Raw genomic sequence first — 16087 nt, 5'->3', positions numbered from 1 at the left:
AGAAAGCTGTAGCTTGTTTGAATAGCAAGAACATGCGAAGTGCTTACCCTGTTATTTGCAGTTTGAAAAGCTGTTTGAGCTTGCTCTGTTGTGTGCTTTACTGAGAGTTAGAGGCTTTTGTTTGTGCTGCGTTTCAGCTATAGTCAAGTCCTGGTAGCACTGTTGGAATCATGATACTGATACTAGTCTTGAGTTTTAAAATCACGGAGGAAAACCTCCTTCAGACAGGACACCAATATGTAAATTAAAGATTTTGCCTCAGTACTAAAATCTTAAATTCTGAGATATTTTCCTCAGAGTACAAAGCCTTAAATTACCACAGTGTGTTTTAAAATTGGCAAGTATTGAAATAGTAAGTAAGAATAATCTTTTCCAATGTACATTGAAGAAATTTTCATTTTTATACTATAGATGACATAAATTGAGTTCTGAGGAACTGATCCATCTCTCACATGAGTATTTGGGTGCTGATGGTTTCAATATTGAAGACTTTCTCCATCTGATATGAATGAATTTTTCCTCAGTCTTGCTCTGTTCCTTAGGCAGCATGGTAAGGCTGTGAAGTGCAGCTTTGAACAGTTGGTCTTTGCACGTGACTTGCGTCTGCTTCACAAGACAGCAGAGAGTGAACTGCAGGGAAGATTTCTGTTGAGGTCATGACAAGGCAATGTTATGCCCACTTTTTATGGATACCTAGTTTGAGATGCTTGTGGAATCAATAAAGAGACAAAAAAAAAAAAAACAGGAAAGGTGTAACACAGTGGGAGTCTTATTTCATATGAGAATTAGGAAATTTTGAATCTACTGCTTGTTTTGAGGAACATACCATTATTAGATACATATGTGTAAATGCAAGCATACAGCTGATAGTAATAACCCGCAGGAGGTAGGCAGATACATAAGTCTGACTGCTTCATGCATTGTCAGTATGAGCAGTGTGGCAGGCTTATTTCAAGTCCTGTTCTGGTTCCATAGATTTTTTTTTTAATCATTATTTTAATGGCTGTACTGGGTGCAGGTACCCAGGTGCTGGCAACAGGGGGCTATCACCTCTGTGACAATGTATGTAAGAAGGAGTAAAACGTGTGAGGAGGGAAGGAAAAAATGTGAGAAACATCCATGAAGAGAGCAAGTCCAGAGAAGGAAGGGGAGGAGGAGGAGGTTCTCCAGGTACTGGAGCAGAGATCTCCCTGCTGCCCATGGAGAGGACCATGCTGGAGCAGATATCCAAACTGCTGCCTGTGGAGGTCCCTAGGCCACAACAGGTGGATGTGCCCAGAAGGAGACTGCAACCTCTGGAGAGCCCCTGCAGGAGCTCCTGAGGGTCTGCAGCCCATGGGGACAACCCACACCGAACCAGGGGTAAAGTCTGAGGAAGAGGGAGCAGCAGAGAGCATGCTGACCATACTCCTCATCCTCCCCTGCCCCACTTGGGGTGTGAAGGGGAGGTGGTGTTTTAATTAGTCTTCGTTTCTTACTATCCAAGGGAGAGAGAGCAGCTAGGTGGGTGTCTGGCAGGTGGCTAAGGTCAGCCCACCTGGGGAGTTTCTTGGAGAGTAAAGCATTTTCCTTTGATATGCCAAGCAACTCGGTTAAAAATTACTACTACTTAAGTGACTAATGCTAAATTGTAGACCACTGAGAACTCATCCTTCAGAGCCTGCAAACTGCTTTCTTTAAAAAAACATTCTGATGTTTCTGCCGTTTCTTTGAAGTCTGTCATGATGTCTTCATTTATTATTGCTTTTCACTGAACCTCTGTGAAGAAAATACAACATGTTGGCAAGATGCTATTTCATAAATATTTTCTGGTATTTAAAGTCTTCTTTTTGACAGTATTATCTGTGCCCTAACTCTTCTTTGGGATGTTAAAATATCCTAGGATATTAAAATGGAAACCACTTAATCTCTGGGTGTAGTACATGTTCATGAATATTTTTCTGCTACCCCATTTTTTGTGATAGTGGTAGCAAAGAAAAAAAAATCTCTTTATCTTACTTTGCAGTTCTTAGGAAAGCATATTCATTTTTATTACTTTCCTTCACTGCTTAGTTGTGTAAATTCTGCAAGAAACATCATTGTATTCAAAATCTGAGTTGTTTCAACTTTGAGTGATAATAAGCTGCTACTCTGAATTGGTTTGCAAGGAAGGAATTAAAATGTAGGAATTAAAAAAGTTACTTGCTAATCAAGAAATTTCTTGGCTTATGCCCAGTATCTGATGACTATATGCATAGGTGGTCTTCACAGATTAATTTAAATTCTATGTTTGTGTATCTTTTCATGGCAATATAATTTTATTAGAAACGGTAATATTACTTCAGGTTTTCATAGGTACTTGACAGAAAGTCATATCCTTATGTATACTCCAAACAGGAAAAAATAATAGGCCGTAGTTTTAGAAAAGGAATGCTGGAAAGAAAAGGGTAGCATGAGTGTTATAACATAGATATTTGAAGTAATGTGCCAGAATAGTTTCTGTTATGATGTCTTTCACCAGTTGGAGTTGCCCAGAATATTCAGATTTTTTCTTTTTTCATCTCTGATCTGTGTGATCCAGTTGGATGTAATAAAATAACAGTTTCCTTACTTAAGAAATCTAACCCACGTACTATTTTTGTGAGTATTGACATGTTTTAGATATCAACTCTTCTTATTTTAGATAAAAGCAAACATTTGGTCTTCTTTCAGGACTACTGTTTTCAATTGGCTTTTTGCATTGGTTTATTTTAAGAAAGTGAATAGTCTTGATATGTGAATGTATGTTGTAAAAAACTTTAACTTATGAGGGCAAATGTCCACTCTAAAATACATGTGGTGGATGTGTGTCCATTTCAGACTGTGCATACTTAGTTCCGTTTAATACTCTGCATGCTCATTTGATGAAGTCTGCCCTATAGTTTTAAGCTCTCACTATGTTGTGTAGATTGGTTAAGATGCAGGACAAGTACCCAGTTCATTCTTTCTTAGGAGATTTGAAGAATTTTTTGCCAAATGATGTTGTCCTGGGCATGAACTCCACTGAGATGTATTTAAGTTTCGTCTTACTCAGGTTAGAAACTTGAAAATGCAGACATAAATGAATGCAGTGGGAAAAAAAGTATATGATGTGTTATTTTTGCATGAGGTAAGTCCACCATCCTAGTAAGATTTTCAGTTGCAGCTACGAGCACTGTTAGCTATTCAGTTGATATTGGTGAAATGGATCAGTTCCTCAGAACTCACTTAACAAAAGCTACCTGGTGCTAGCCCAGTTGCACATTATTTCATGCATTTTTTAGTCTTTGCTTCATTATGCATTTTCATGACATAGGGGTTTTGCTATTTTGACTGAAGTCTGTATTTAGTCCTTGCATCCAATTGGCATCCGATATCTGAAAAAACTTTCAAAGTGTGGTGCTTGAATGCCTGGTTTTGCATTTCTCTACTTTCTGTGTTCAGATTTATAGTAGAAGATACTCTTAACTCCACTAGTAATGATCATGAAAAATTAGGAGCATGATTACAAGGATAGGGATTCAACTTCTCTTTATTACATGTGAAATTGTTCAAGAGGTGGAGAAATAGTGATGTGTTTTTGAAAGTAGTCACAATGATCACAAACATATTTGGTTACCCAGATTTATCTGACAACTACCTATTTGAATATATATAACTGAAGTTAGTTTTATTCAATAAACTTTACATCAGTTTTCAGTTCTTTAACTTATGGTCGAGGACACTGAGTATAATTTTCGGAGTTCTGTACTGATGGACTAATGTTCAGTTTATATAAGGAGCTGAAAACCAATGTAAAATGTCAGTGATCTCGACACAGCTTCTCAATATGTCTAGATGGCAATCCAAAGAACAGCATCTTAAAAGCTTTATTTTCATTTCACAGCAAAAGGAACGAAGACAGAAGAAATATGCTGGATGTCTTATGATTCAATCTTTGTTGAAGATTAGAGGGCTAAGGCCTTTTGTGTAGGTGCATGAGTCAAATATACGTATCTGTTCTAAATCCAGAATTTATCAGCATATTTCAAATCTTACCAGCATAAATAATGACTTAAACAAACAAACAAACAAAAGATGCCTGAGTAAAATTCAGGGTTAGACATAAAAATCAAAGGAAAGTGTTTTATGCATTTTACGTATATTTGAGAATTATACTTTTAAATGATACTTCATTTAACTTTACTATTTATAATTAAATATTAGCTTAATTTAATTTTGATTAATTGTTACATCAGGGTAAACTTATAGAGGTAACATTATGCTCCACATAACAGAGGAGTGCCATCTGGTAGGTGTACAGAAAGTACCTGATAGTATGAACATAGCTGACCTTCTGCGTGACATCCAAAGCTCATGGTGAAGGTAAACTGAGGTAAAAAGTACATGCAAGAAGAAAACAAAACAAACAAACTCAGCTACTTTTAAGTTTCTGTACAATGTTAATGATGAACTTCCAACAGCTGTTCAGGATTCTACAGCTCGTTTGTCTGACTGAAAAATTAAATACATGTACTCACTTTTATTTAATGTGAAAGTGAAGAGAGATTTTTTGTTGTTGTTGTTGTTCTTGTGTTTGTTCTTAAAGTAAACACTGGTTTGAAGGAAGTCATACTTTGTAACACCTATAAAATTTCATTTTATTTTCTTGCTTTGATCAGAATTTCTTTTTGATTTATCTGTATGTCAGGCAGAATATCCAACGTGATAATGGTGTCTACATAATTCCAGACGAGACAAAATTATTTTCTATTTCTGTCTATTTGTACTACATGGAAATATACAGAAGAGTTCTTTGATTCTTTTAGCCAGATATACAGCGTTTTCCTTTTGTAGTAAAACTGTTTAATACATTTTTTGGTTTAGAGAATGATAAATTCCACTGTCAGTCTTGCTGATGACGTATTCAAGAGGAAAAAGAAAAGACAGGCACCAAGCATTAGTGACTCTGATAGGAACCTGTGTGTTTTGGGAGTTTAGTAGTTTAAGCTGAGTTAGAGTTGCATGGTATTTATATAAATAAGTTTTTGTTTGTTTGTTTATTTTAACTTTGACCAAACTCTTGTCATATTAGGTATGCATGTGGTATGTTGGATTTTTATGTATGTTTCTGTGCATAAACATGGCAGGGAAAAAAAAGCTAACCATTTAAATGGCAATAAACGTAAGATTTTCTGTTTTAGCTGATGGCAACCTGGGAGGGATTGCTGTCTGTTTGTTTATTTATTTATTTACTTACTTACTTAAGTTGAAAATGTGCAAAAGGAGTCATAAGTTTTTTCAAGCTTCATAATTGTTCAGGATGTGTTCTTACTGCCTAAATTATTCCTGCTTTTTCATTAAATATAATTATCAAAAAATTTGACAATACACTGAGTTATAGAGCTCATGTATAGACTTTTCTGTACATGTTGTACATATTTAAATGACCCTGTGGGTCTCCCAAAGCAAGCTTTTAACATTCCAGATCTTTTACTGAGCATCTGCTACTGGCATGTAGCCACCCACCCACACATTTTGTTGAAATAAATGAAATTTATTCCACTGAAGTAAAAGGACTTGTAAAATATGAAGGTAGTCACCTTGCTAGTAAGGTTACTAAAACAAAGGGTTTTCTTAAATGGCGCTTTTTTTTTGTGTGTGTTTGTGTTTTTGGGGTGCGTGTGTGTTTTTTTTCCTTCTTCTGCAGAACTGTGTGCACAATTATATAGTTTATTTAATTCTTATCTTACGTGTTCCTTTTGTTTTCCTTTGCAGATGGGGTTTATACAGATTAATGAGGACTTCATATTTATTGAGCCACTCAATCGCACTTTGGCTGTGACAGGTCATGCACACAGGGTGTACAGACGAAAAAGGTCCATAGAGGAGAAAATAACTGAAAAGCCAGCTTCTCAGAATCAGTACTGTGGTGTTGTTACAGGTAATATACAAATCTCACTGAACAGACTTAATGTAGTGGACATATTTTTAAGATACGTAGGTAATAGTTAAAGGCAACAAAACCAACAAAAGCATATCTGATTATTCCTGTAGTAGTAACTTATGGTGAACTTCAGGATGGCATGCTAAGGATGAAGTTTCACCTGTCAGAAGAGGGAACTGTCAGTTGAAGAATCACGCTCCTTCTTAAATGACCAATTGTATTTGAAAGTAGAAACATTTTGGCCATTTTTAATTTCAGTTACAACCTATTTCTTTGTCCTCTATTGTCTTGGTAGTTGCTGGTTTGCTTGCTATGTGCAGTGCTTGTACTCAATTTTCAATTTTAAAACATGAGCAAAGTTCATTCCAGTTTCAGTTGTTAATGTTTTGAACTTCCAAATAAGTTTGACACTGAATGTAAATGATCTTTATAACAGCGTTCTTGTTTTATGATTGCCACTTAAAATAACTGTGTGATACAACCTTAATGGAGGGTAGAAACAGTTTTTCAAGTAGAAGGGTTTCAACCAAGTTTGGTGCATAGGGATCACTTAGTTATGTTCACTGGAGAGGAAAAAAAGGCTTTTGTGAAAGATGATACTCTGTTATTCTTGTTTCATCATCAGTTTCTTTTCTTTTAGATACCCTCAGCATGATCTGAGGATATTTTTAATGCTGTTGTATGAAATCAGTTTTTTTTTTTTTTCCTCTTCATGTATCCTAACCTTGTAAAGAGAAATATTGAGAAACTGTAGAGAAATAGCAAAGGAACCTGATATGGCTAGAGAGCTGGAATCTGCCTTTTGGGGTGAGGTAGTAGGAAATTTCTTCCCTTCAAACTTGTTCTTCCAACCTGGTGAAGAAAGAAGGGTGGATGCAAGTGCAGTCTTCTGGTGCTGATAGTGGCTGTAGAGAGAAGATAGAGCCAGACTTTCCTTAGAGGTGTGCTATGACAGAATGAAAGACAACAGTTCTAAGTACCATTCTGGGCAATTTCAGTTGGACACATAGGAAGAAAATCCTTATCAGGGATGGCAGGCAATGCCCTAAGAGTCTGTGGAGTCTGCATCCTCAGTGATTTATAAAATGTTGCTGGAAGTGGCTCACAAGAGACCTTGGAGCTGGGGGTTAACCTAGCTGACCTCTGGATGTCCCTTCCAGCCTAAACTATTCTTTGGCTGTGTGGTTCCTCGTGAACACTTCTAGCACACTGTCTGTTTTATATGGTTACAGAGCAGACTTGACTTTTTTTTTTTTTTTTTTTTTTACCTTCTGGAATTACTGGCTTCCATCCAAAGGTTGAAATAAAAATGAATTGGCAAAGCAAGGCTCTTTTTGTTGTTATTAAGAAGAACTAAGTAAATGCCATGTAACTTACTTCACCAGGCTCTATATTTCTCTTATTGACATTGTATTACATTACCACTGCTTATCTAAAAGCAAAGTTTTCTATATTAACAAAAGTTGTCACTACATAATGTAAAGCTGGTTATTCTTATGCTATTCTTATGATCATTGTTAGTGCTAAGTGAGTTAGAGCATGTGTGTCTGCATGTGTTTGGGGGTGAGAAACAAAGAAAATGAAAAGTATGCATGTGTGTGCACATGCAGGTAGGGAAGGGGAGAGAGGCATCTCAGAAACAGAAATCCGCGATATGTATGGAAATTAATAAAGATGCAGACTCTTCTGTAAGGAAATTATTTTTCTGTCATGTTCATTACCAGTCATCCTTTCACTTTCTCTTGTGCTCTAAAATGGAAAAGTCAGCTTACTCTGTTCTGATAATCTTATGCCCAAGGCTCTGACTTGGTGCAAATAGTCTGTCAACAGAGATTCAAATATTTTTTTGAAGTAAGTTTCATTATCTTTATTACTAGCATGTAATTTCAAAATAACTTAAGCTGTGCATAACTGATTAGCATCTGCTGGCGTAACCTTTTTGCTAGAGGGTTTGAAATGTCTGCAGTTTCTATCTGGTTCTGTTGCACTAGCAGTATTAGTCTCTCACTGTGCTATTACAGATTATTTTACTTATTGGAGCTGCAGTAAGTTACATTGATAAAAGTGCTGTCTATGCCAGGAGCAGCTTGGTGGTCTGATATTCCTTAGCTAATATCACCAGAAAATTCATGCTATGGGCACAGCCTTAAAGGTGAATCCTAGCAAAAAAAAAAAAAAAAAAAAAAAGCTTTTACAGCAATATTAGAGAAATTTAAGTCAAATCCTAAACTAAGTAGGTTAATAAGACAAAGATAAAACAGCTGAAATACTGGGCACACTGATATGCTTAGGTTTCATGCAGCTGTCCTGTGTAGAGTTGTAGCTGTGTGACACAGTCTGTTTTCTTGGCAGTCTGGCAACTTCTCAGCAGTATGGATGTGTCTGACAGCAGGATCTCCTGCTTCTACAGTACTTGTGTCAGAATAGGTGTCCTGGAACAGGTATTTCTGCTGCTGGTTTTGAGTCAAATTGATCTCAAAGACTGGCTACATATCAAGCAAATATATATTGCCAATGATGAATTGTAATTATTAAAAGGAATGAATGTCGGTACTGGAGGTGTTGAAAGATAACTATTGGATATAATGGCTTTTCATGCAGAACTAGAGGAGGCAATCAAAGAAGGTATTGTTTGTTGTCTGTAACTGTTGTGGGCTGGATTGCAAGATGCTGCATAGGGAAACTTGTTTGGGGAGAACAAAGAACTTGTTTTTGTGAATGGGGTGGGTTTTTTCTTACTAATTGGGGGAGGGAGAGAATCATGCTGATGGAAACATATGCTTTCTGGATTTGTGGGAATGTGTTTGAATATCCTTTCATTGCATGCGTGTGTGATTTATTTACGTATGTGAGCCAGTTGCATATACACAGACCTGACACTCCACACCTTCTGTAGCACATGGCCCATGAAACATTTGAAATCAAACCAGATCAGAAGTCTGTTACAGAGAAATCAGGAAAGAAGCAGTTACTATTAGACCAAAGGTCTACATTGAAAAACTAAGCTCTTTTCCTTCTGCTTAATATGAAGCACTTGTTCCAGCCTGAAGTTGATCGTAGAGTTTACTGAGGTCGTGGCACATGCGTGAGGCACTGAGGGTTGTGGGGTGGAGGGAAGAGATAACCTTCTAAAATGTTCATTCCTTTTCACACAGGCTAATGAATGAGAGTGCTGGCATCGAATATTGAATATTGTATCTTTTCTGTGTTTGAGAGACTGGAAGCTGCTTCTTTTACTTCTCTGACAATCAGCAATATGCTGTTCTGAGTTACGAGCAGATTGTGCTCTTTGACCAATGCTATTTTTGCAGAAAAAAAAAAGAAAAGCAAGTTCAAACTGGATCAAAGGCAGAAGTTTGACTTTGTGGGATGAAGACTGGGCTGTTAGCTGGGAGAGCTTTGTTAGTTCTTACTCTAAATGCAGTTTTTATCTGATAATCATGAAATTATGCATAAATAATCTTGATCGTAGGTCTAGAGTTTTGAGATTGCACTAGAAGAGAGTGGTGCTGCCTGAGGTGTTCGTTCTCATTCCTTGGGTCAGAAGCAAGTTGTCTTTCTGCATTAAGACTTCTAAATCCATATTGAAACTGAAGCAGAGTTATGGTCAGCTGTGTGCGTGGCTTCACAAGCTCTTTGATATTCAGCCAGAGTGCTATTCACCATACTGCAATTTCTGTATGGCTAGTGTACTCATCTTCTTTTCCTGGGGAATACAAAGCCTAGGGAGGGATGGTGGTGGGCTCTCTGGTCTGGGTAAGAAGTGGATGTACACAGAGAAAGCTCCTGGGCCTGAAGGCTGGCAAATGTCCAGGAGTCTTGTAATCCTAGCTTCTTCATGATGTTGGCTCAGATACTTTAGACAACCTGGTGCTACAGTGGCTCAATATTCAGTCCTTTCTGTTATTTTTTTTGGGGGGGTGGGGAAGGAGGAATTTTTTAGCTTTGTTAATGCTTGTTATTTTTGGTTTATAGCCTATTGAATATCAAATATACTTGCAAATATTTCTAGCTTTCTTGCTAGAGCACTAGTACTGGAGTATTTCTAGATTTCTTTCAGTCACAGATAGTGAGTTTAAGTAATGCATTGATATGAAATCTTCATGTTTTTTATTGTTGTACCAAAAATCAAAGTCTTAATGCACAGAACATTCCTGTAGAATTTCTGAAAATTATTTTATTTTGCCAGTGTAAGTAAGTTTTGAGCTGAATTTTACATCTTTAATTTGAAGAAGCATTTTTGTTCAGTTAGTCTTTTATTTTGTTGGTACAGGCATTATTGATATAGGTATTTTTAGAGGCGTTATTGTTTCTTATGTACTATACCTTCAATAATGAGCAATTCTTTGCAATTTTTACTTGTTTATGAATGTATGAAAAATCAAGTGGTTTTGCCTAATGCCTGTTTTGCCTGGCATGTGGCAGTAATCACAGTAGTCGTTTGAATGCTACTGCTGCCAAAATTACCAATTATATTTATTTAAAGGTCTGGGGGAAGAGCTGAAATTTTCAGATAAATGAGATCTCACATGATTGGGAATTCTGCCAGCAATTTGGAAAAGGTTGACTGGCCAAGAACAGATTGTCCTTTGGTTTGTTAACCTGGCAGATATCTGAGACAAATGAGGGGCACTGCCCCTTTCAGCCAGCTTGTCTGTGGAGCTGAACAGTCTTCTCATCCACTACAATCCTGAAGAGGATTCAACAGTTTCCGGGACTGTGTTGATCTTAGTGTTTAGCACAATGGTGTATTAAATAGTGGGCTGCTTACTGTCAGTTCTGAACAATAAGTAGATCTCTAGCTAAAACTTTAGAAAAGTATGTTAGCGAACTTCTCAGAACAGCCATGTTGATATTAAAACTTTTCAACCAATAGCTGCTGTTAGTGAGCAAGAAGTGAACAATGAATAAACTATGTGGTTGGAAACTGTACAGGAATCAATCACTGCTCCTAGGAGGAAGTCAGGATTGACCAGATGGCTCAAGAGAGATCTTTTCTAACCCAAATGAGTTTACTGTTTAAATATAGAGCTATAGCCTACTCCTGCAGCATTAAAGGTTTGCATGGTAGGTTGGTTATATAGCTTATAGGGTGTGTTTTCTTGGCGCAAATCCTGACACTGTAGTTTCATTAAAAACGATTCTCCAAAGAGTGACAAAAACATGTGTAATGTTTTATGAACTAGGCTACAGATCCAGTTATCAAACATAAGAAAAGTTTGAGGCTAGCTGTACATATAAGGTTAAACAAATGTTTGAAGTATCAAAATGAGAGAGGCTAAAATTACTATTAGTTAATTTATGAATGCATCTGCTGTTTCTACTTAGGAAATCAAACACCAAATCTTTTATTTATTTCTGGAGATTATATGATATTTTCATATAAAAAATAATATTATATGCTTATCTGTGTTTGCAAATCTTACATTTTCACTAGTTGTACAGGAAACAGTCTTTCTAAAATGTAGTGGGCAGGTCTAAATCACTCATACATAACTCTCAATGATTGACTACAGAAGATGATTTTTTGAAGCATTGATTCTTAGTACATACAGTATAAGTACTACAGTACTTATAGTATACTATTTACACATAAAAGTATATATATGTTATATTTAAATTTAGTCTATGCTATACATATATGTTTATGTTAAATCACGGGTCCTTCTTACACAGATATTTTATATTTTAAAGTCAGTTTGTACTTTAAGTGATTTTTCAGGTATTTTTTCAGCACTTTCCTGAAACGTGACTTGTTTTTTGAGAATAGTCTTGTGTTATAAAGTGAACTGAAGGAACTTTCCTATTAAAGATGAGACTGATTAATTGCAAAACATTTCCTTAGAATTTCTGCATATTTGATTGTTTCCAGAACATGTGTTTACAATTGTCATCTTGAGCATCACTTTTCTTGTAAACAGAGAGACCAATATTCCATTGTAGAAGCTGGAAAAAATTTCATTTAATTTCAGTGACTTCAATAAGATCAGTCCCCAAAGTTTTATGTCTTCTGAGAGGATCTATCAGATTTTGACTGTTACCACAAGGGTTTTCATTTTATATTTTGTTTTGGATGAAATTAATTTCAATAGCATTGTTAACTGTTGTATGCATATCAGACCACTTTCTGGTTCAAAATGTTTCTGAGTAAATAGTTTTACTTTTTCCATAGGTACTGAATTAATAATGGGGATGTTGTCTTTTTGTCTTTTTATTTTTTTTGAGATAAAACTTAAAATTAACAAAAGCAGCAACCTCTATCTTACTATAAATGTACTGTGTTTAAGATTTGGAGATTTCTGCAGGTTTAGAAGAAACCTGGATTTTATTTTGTTATTTTGTTAGCTGTTTATAATGACAACATTGACTTTGTATTAGTACATTAATCCTTTAAATAAAATTTCACTTTTTTTTTCTGAAAAACTTGCAGCCTACATATTCTTTATATGATTCACTAGAAAGTTCTTTCGTCTTTACAAAGCAGTGAAATGTATATTTTCTTGATACTATTTTTGTAGCAAATCTGTATTTGTCATCTATTACGGTAAGATACGTTAATTGCATCAAAATATTGTCTCTGATTTATGGAGATGAGCAGATAGTAATTCTGCAGTCTCAGTGAGACTACTTTTCTGTTAAACCTAATATTAATGTAGCTTTCTCTCACAAACCGTCTAGAAGGCGCTTACTATTTTATAAATGTGTTAGGTGAAAGGATGCAAAGAATCTGCCTGATTTTATTTGAGCAGCTTGATAACAATCCTGTTTCTCTGGTGTGAACTAATATCATATGTAGATCAGGCCTTCAATCTGAGCCTAATTGCATTAGCAGTGCTAAATAAGCGTGTATTACTGATCATAGGTATTACATTCCACACAGTCAGAGTGATGTCCTAATCACAGGTAGCAAGTCCAGAAGTACCGTAGGGGTACTTTGAAGGGTGAATTCATCAAGAAATGTTTTTATGTTGCAGATAAAAGAAAATCCAAGAATCAGAAAGTGTCAGAAAGTGGAAGAGGAAAACGATACTCTTACAAATTACCTCAGGAGTACAACATAGAAACTGTTGTGGTGGCAGATCCAGCTATGGTTTCATATCATGGAACAGATGCTGCCAGAAGGTTTATTCTAACCATCTTAAACATGGTAGGAAGTTTAAAATTCATTCTGGTGTTTTCCCAAACATACATACATGCATAGTGCATATGCACTGTGCATACGCTAATGCATACATAGTGGGCTGATTTCATTGCTCCTTTTAATTATTCTGACTGAGCACCTATAAAGGGGTAGTCAGTACATGACCATCAGCTGGCTGTCAAGATTTAATCCATGTGTTTTGCAGTACAAAACCATGATGCTTCAGACTTGTCTGTACCATGTAGTTTTATATCATCATCATTGCAGCCAGAAAATGGGAACTGACCAAGGTGATTTTTTGGTTAGAAGCACACTGTATTATTGGGAAAGTTGGTGTATCGAATGATTTCTCATGATCTATGCTTGCTATGAAAAAACAACATTTAGGATTTTGTGAATGAAACAGTGCATGAAAAAAAAAAAAAAAGAAAAAAAGAGAAGGGTAATGCGTTACATCCACTCCCAGCTATAACTTCATTGCACTCATTTGGTGCTTAAAGCAGTGAAAACTAGCATCTGTAATGCACAAGGAAAGATTATCCTGAAGAAGGAGATAAAAACTTCAACTATTCTCCCTGAAGAGAAGTCTTATTGCCATGATCCTACATTTAACGGAATAGGAATTTTCCTATGAACAATATACTCTTAGAATCATGGAATCATTAAGGTTGGAAAAAAGCTCCAAGATTATCTGGTCCAACCATCCCACTACCACCAATATTACCCACTAAACCATGTCCCTAAGTACCACATCCAAGCTTTCCTGAAATACCCCCAGGGATGGTGACTCTACCACCTCCCTGGGCAGCCCTTTCCAATGCCTGACTGCTCTTTCTGAGAAATTTCTCCTAATTTCCAACCTAAACCTCCCCTGGTGCAACTTGAGGCCATTCCTTCTAGTCCTATCACTAGTTATCTGCGAGAAGAGGCTGACCCTCAGCTCCCCACAACTTCCATTCAGGTAGCTGTAGAGAGAGAGAGAGCTGTATAGAGAGAGCAATGAGGTCTCCCCTGAGCCTCCTCTTCTCCAGACTAAACAACCCCAGTTCCCTCAGCCGCTCCTCATAGGACTTGTGTTCCAGGCCCTTCACCAGCTTCGTAGCCCCTTTGGACATGCTTCAGGGCCTCGATGTCCTTCTTGTACTGAGAGGCCCAAAACTGAACACATACTCGAGGTGTGGCATCACCAGAGCAGAGTACAGGGGGATGGCTACACTGTTCCTGATACAAGCCAGGATGCCGTTGGCCTTCTTGGCCACCTGTGCACACTGCCGGCTCATGTTCAGGCACCCCCAGATCCTTTTCCTCTGCACAGCTTTCGAGCCACTCTGCCCCAAGCCTGTAGCGTTGCATGGGGTTGTTGTGACCAAAGTGCAGGACACTGCACTTAGCCATGTTGAATCTCATGCTTAAGTGTTTAGAGAAACTGGCTAAACTTTAAAAAGGGGTTATGACCTTTTTTGGGAAAAGTCTTTTCTGTGTTCCCAGAAGAAATACCACCTAAGCTCTATTTTTCTTTCAAAAGACCAACACGCAATACATTAATGCTTTGAAGACATTACAGAAAATTAGAGCAGTCACACTAAAATATTAGAATTTTACAGTTTGAGTTCTGATATTTTTAAACTAAAGTGTGTTGTGTGCAATACAAGCACCTAGTTTTATTTACTGTTTTTTATCTTAGGTTTTTAACCTTTTCCAGCACAAGAGCCTTGGACTGCAAGTGAATCTTCGGGTTACTAAGCTTGTCCTCCTTCATGAAACTCCGGTAAGTACGCATTATCTTTGTGTCAGTCTGTAGAGGGTAATGCTACTTTAACTTTTTGCTCTGTGAAGGCTAGCAATATTCACTCACTTCAATGGCTGACAGATTTTTTTAGTTTGCTTTTACATTTTTATTTATGTAATTATTTACAGTGCTGGGCAGCCCCAGTAAAGATCACATTTTTCCTAATCTATGTGCTGTGTGTACTAAGACTTTTCTGTGCTTGCAGCTGAAAGTCAGGAAAAAAAAAAATAATCGTATGGACATTGGCTATATCTTTACAAAATCTGTTTATGTTCTGCTTTTTGTAAATTCATATAATTCAATGCAAAAAAAAAAAACTTTAAACCTGGTAGACAATAGGAGAATTGTTGTTCTTTGTCAGCCAGTCACTAGACAAATTAAAGTTGCTATGGTATAGCACTGTTCTTTCATTGCACCTTTCAGACATCATCTCAAAACCTGTTCTTTCTTTCTGGATAAAGACAAGCTAGCTGATGTCTTGATTGACACTTTTTGGGAACCTGTGGTTTTATATCATGTTTCAGGAAAATATCAACTTGATCTCTCTTCATTTCTACAAAGTATTAAGGGAATCCGTTCATATTTCAGTTAGTTCATAAGAAAAAAGGAACCCCTTATCCACGTTTCAAATTAAAAAAAAAATAAATTCTGGTGAATAAGTGTTTCTTTCTTCATTGTCCTCACAGCAAGTGTAGAAGTCTCATTTCATGTTCAAATCTTCTTCATGTTCTTCTTCACATCATTAATCTTTTCTTCTCTTTGGGTAGTGAAAAATCATTAATTAAAGGGGACAAGACATTAGGTGAACAGATCTGCATCTCAGTGCAGTGTCTTCATGTGCAACTTTAATGTGAAAGGATGGTTTTAAATTCAGAAGCAGAAACCATCTTTCTTCTGTGTGCACACTGTGCCATGAAAAGAAGAATATTTTTGCTATTTCAGTCAAAGAATGTCCTTAATTGTATTTACAGAATCACAGTTTTAACAAAATATATTTTTATTATTATTTCCAGGCAGATATGTATATTGGGCATCATGGAGAAAAAATGCTGGAAAGCTTTTGTAAATGGCAACATGAAGAGTTTGGCAAGAAAAATGATATACACTTAGAGATGTCAACAAGCTGGGGAGAAGACATGTCTTCAGTTGATGCAGCTATACTTATCACAAGGTAAAATACAGAAGGATGAGCACTGAAAAATGGGGAGAGGCATAATAAGAATATTATGGATCA

General features: G+C 36.6%; 1 protein-coding gene across 8 annotated transcripts in view; it reads left to right on the top strand.

Moving 5' to 3' along the window:
* The window catches only part of ADAMTS19 (ADAM metallopeptidase with thrombospondin type 1 motif 19), a 164181-nt gene that overhangs the window by 27107 nt on the left and 120987 nt on the right, over window positions 1-16087 (top strand). For 4 of the 8 annotated variants that reach the window (XM_080575091.1, XM_080575096.1, XM_080575095.1 and 1 more), the window contains 4 exons: window positions 5755-5920; window positions 12898-13070; window positions 14749-14832; window positions 15867-16024. In XM_080575091.1, the coding sequence (XP_080431217.1) occupies window positions 5755-5920; window positions 12898-13070; window positions 14749-14832; window positions 15867-16024 (581 nt within the window). The other 4 variants (XM_080575098.1, XM_080575093.1, XM_080575097.1 and 1 more) reach the window with 4 other exon arrangements.

The sequence above is a fragment of the Anser brachyrhynchus genome, assembly GCF_964034855.1.
Source record: "Anser brachyrhynchus genome assembly, chromosome: Z".
Taxonomy (NCBI): Eukaryota; Metazoa; Chordata; class Aves; order Anseriformes; family Anatidae; genus Anser; species Anser brachyrhynchus.
This window is presented reverse-complemented; position numbering and strand designations above follow the sequence as displayed.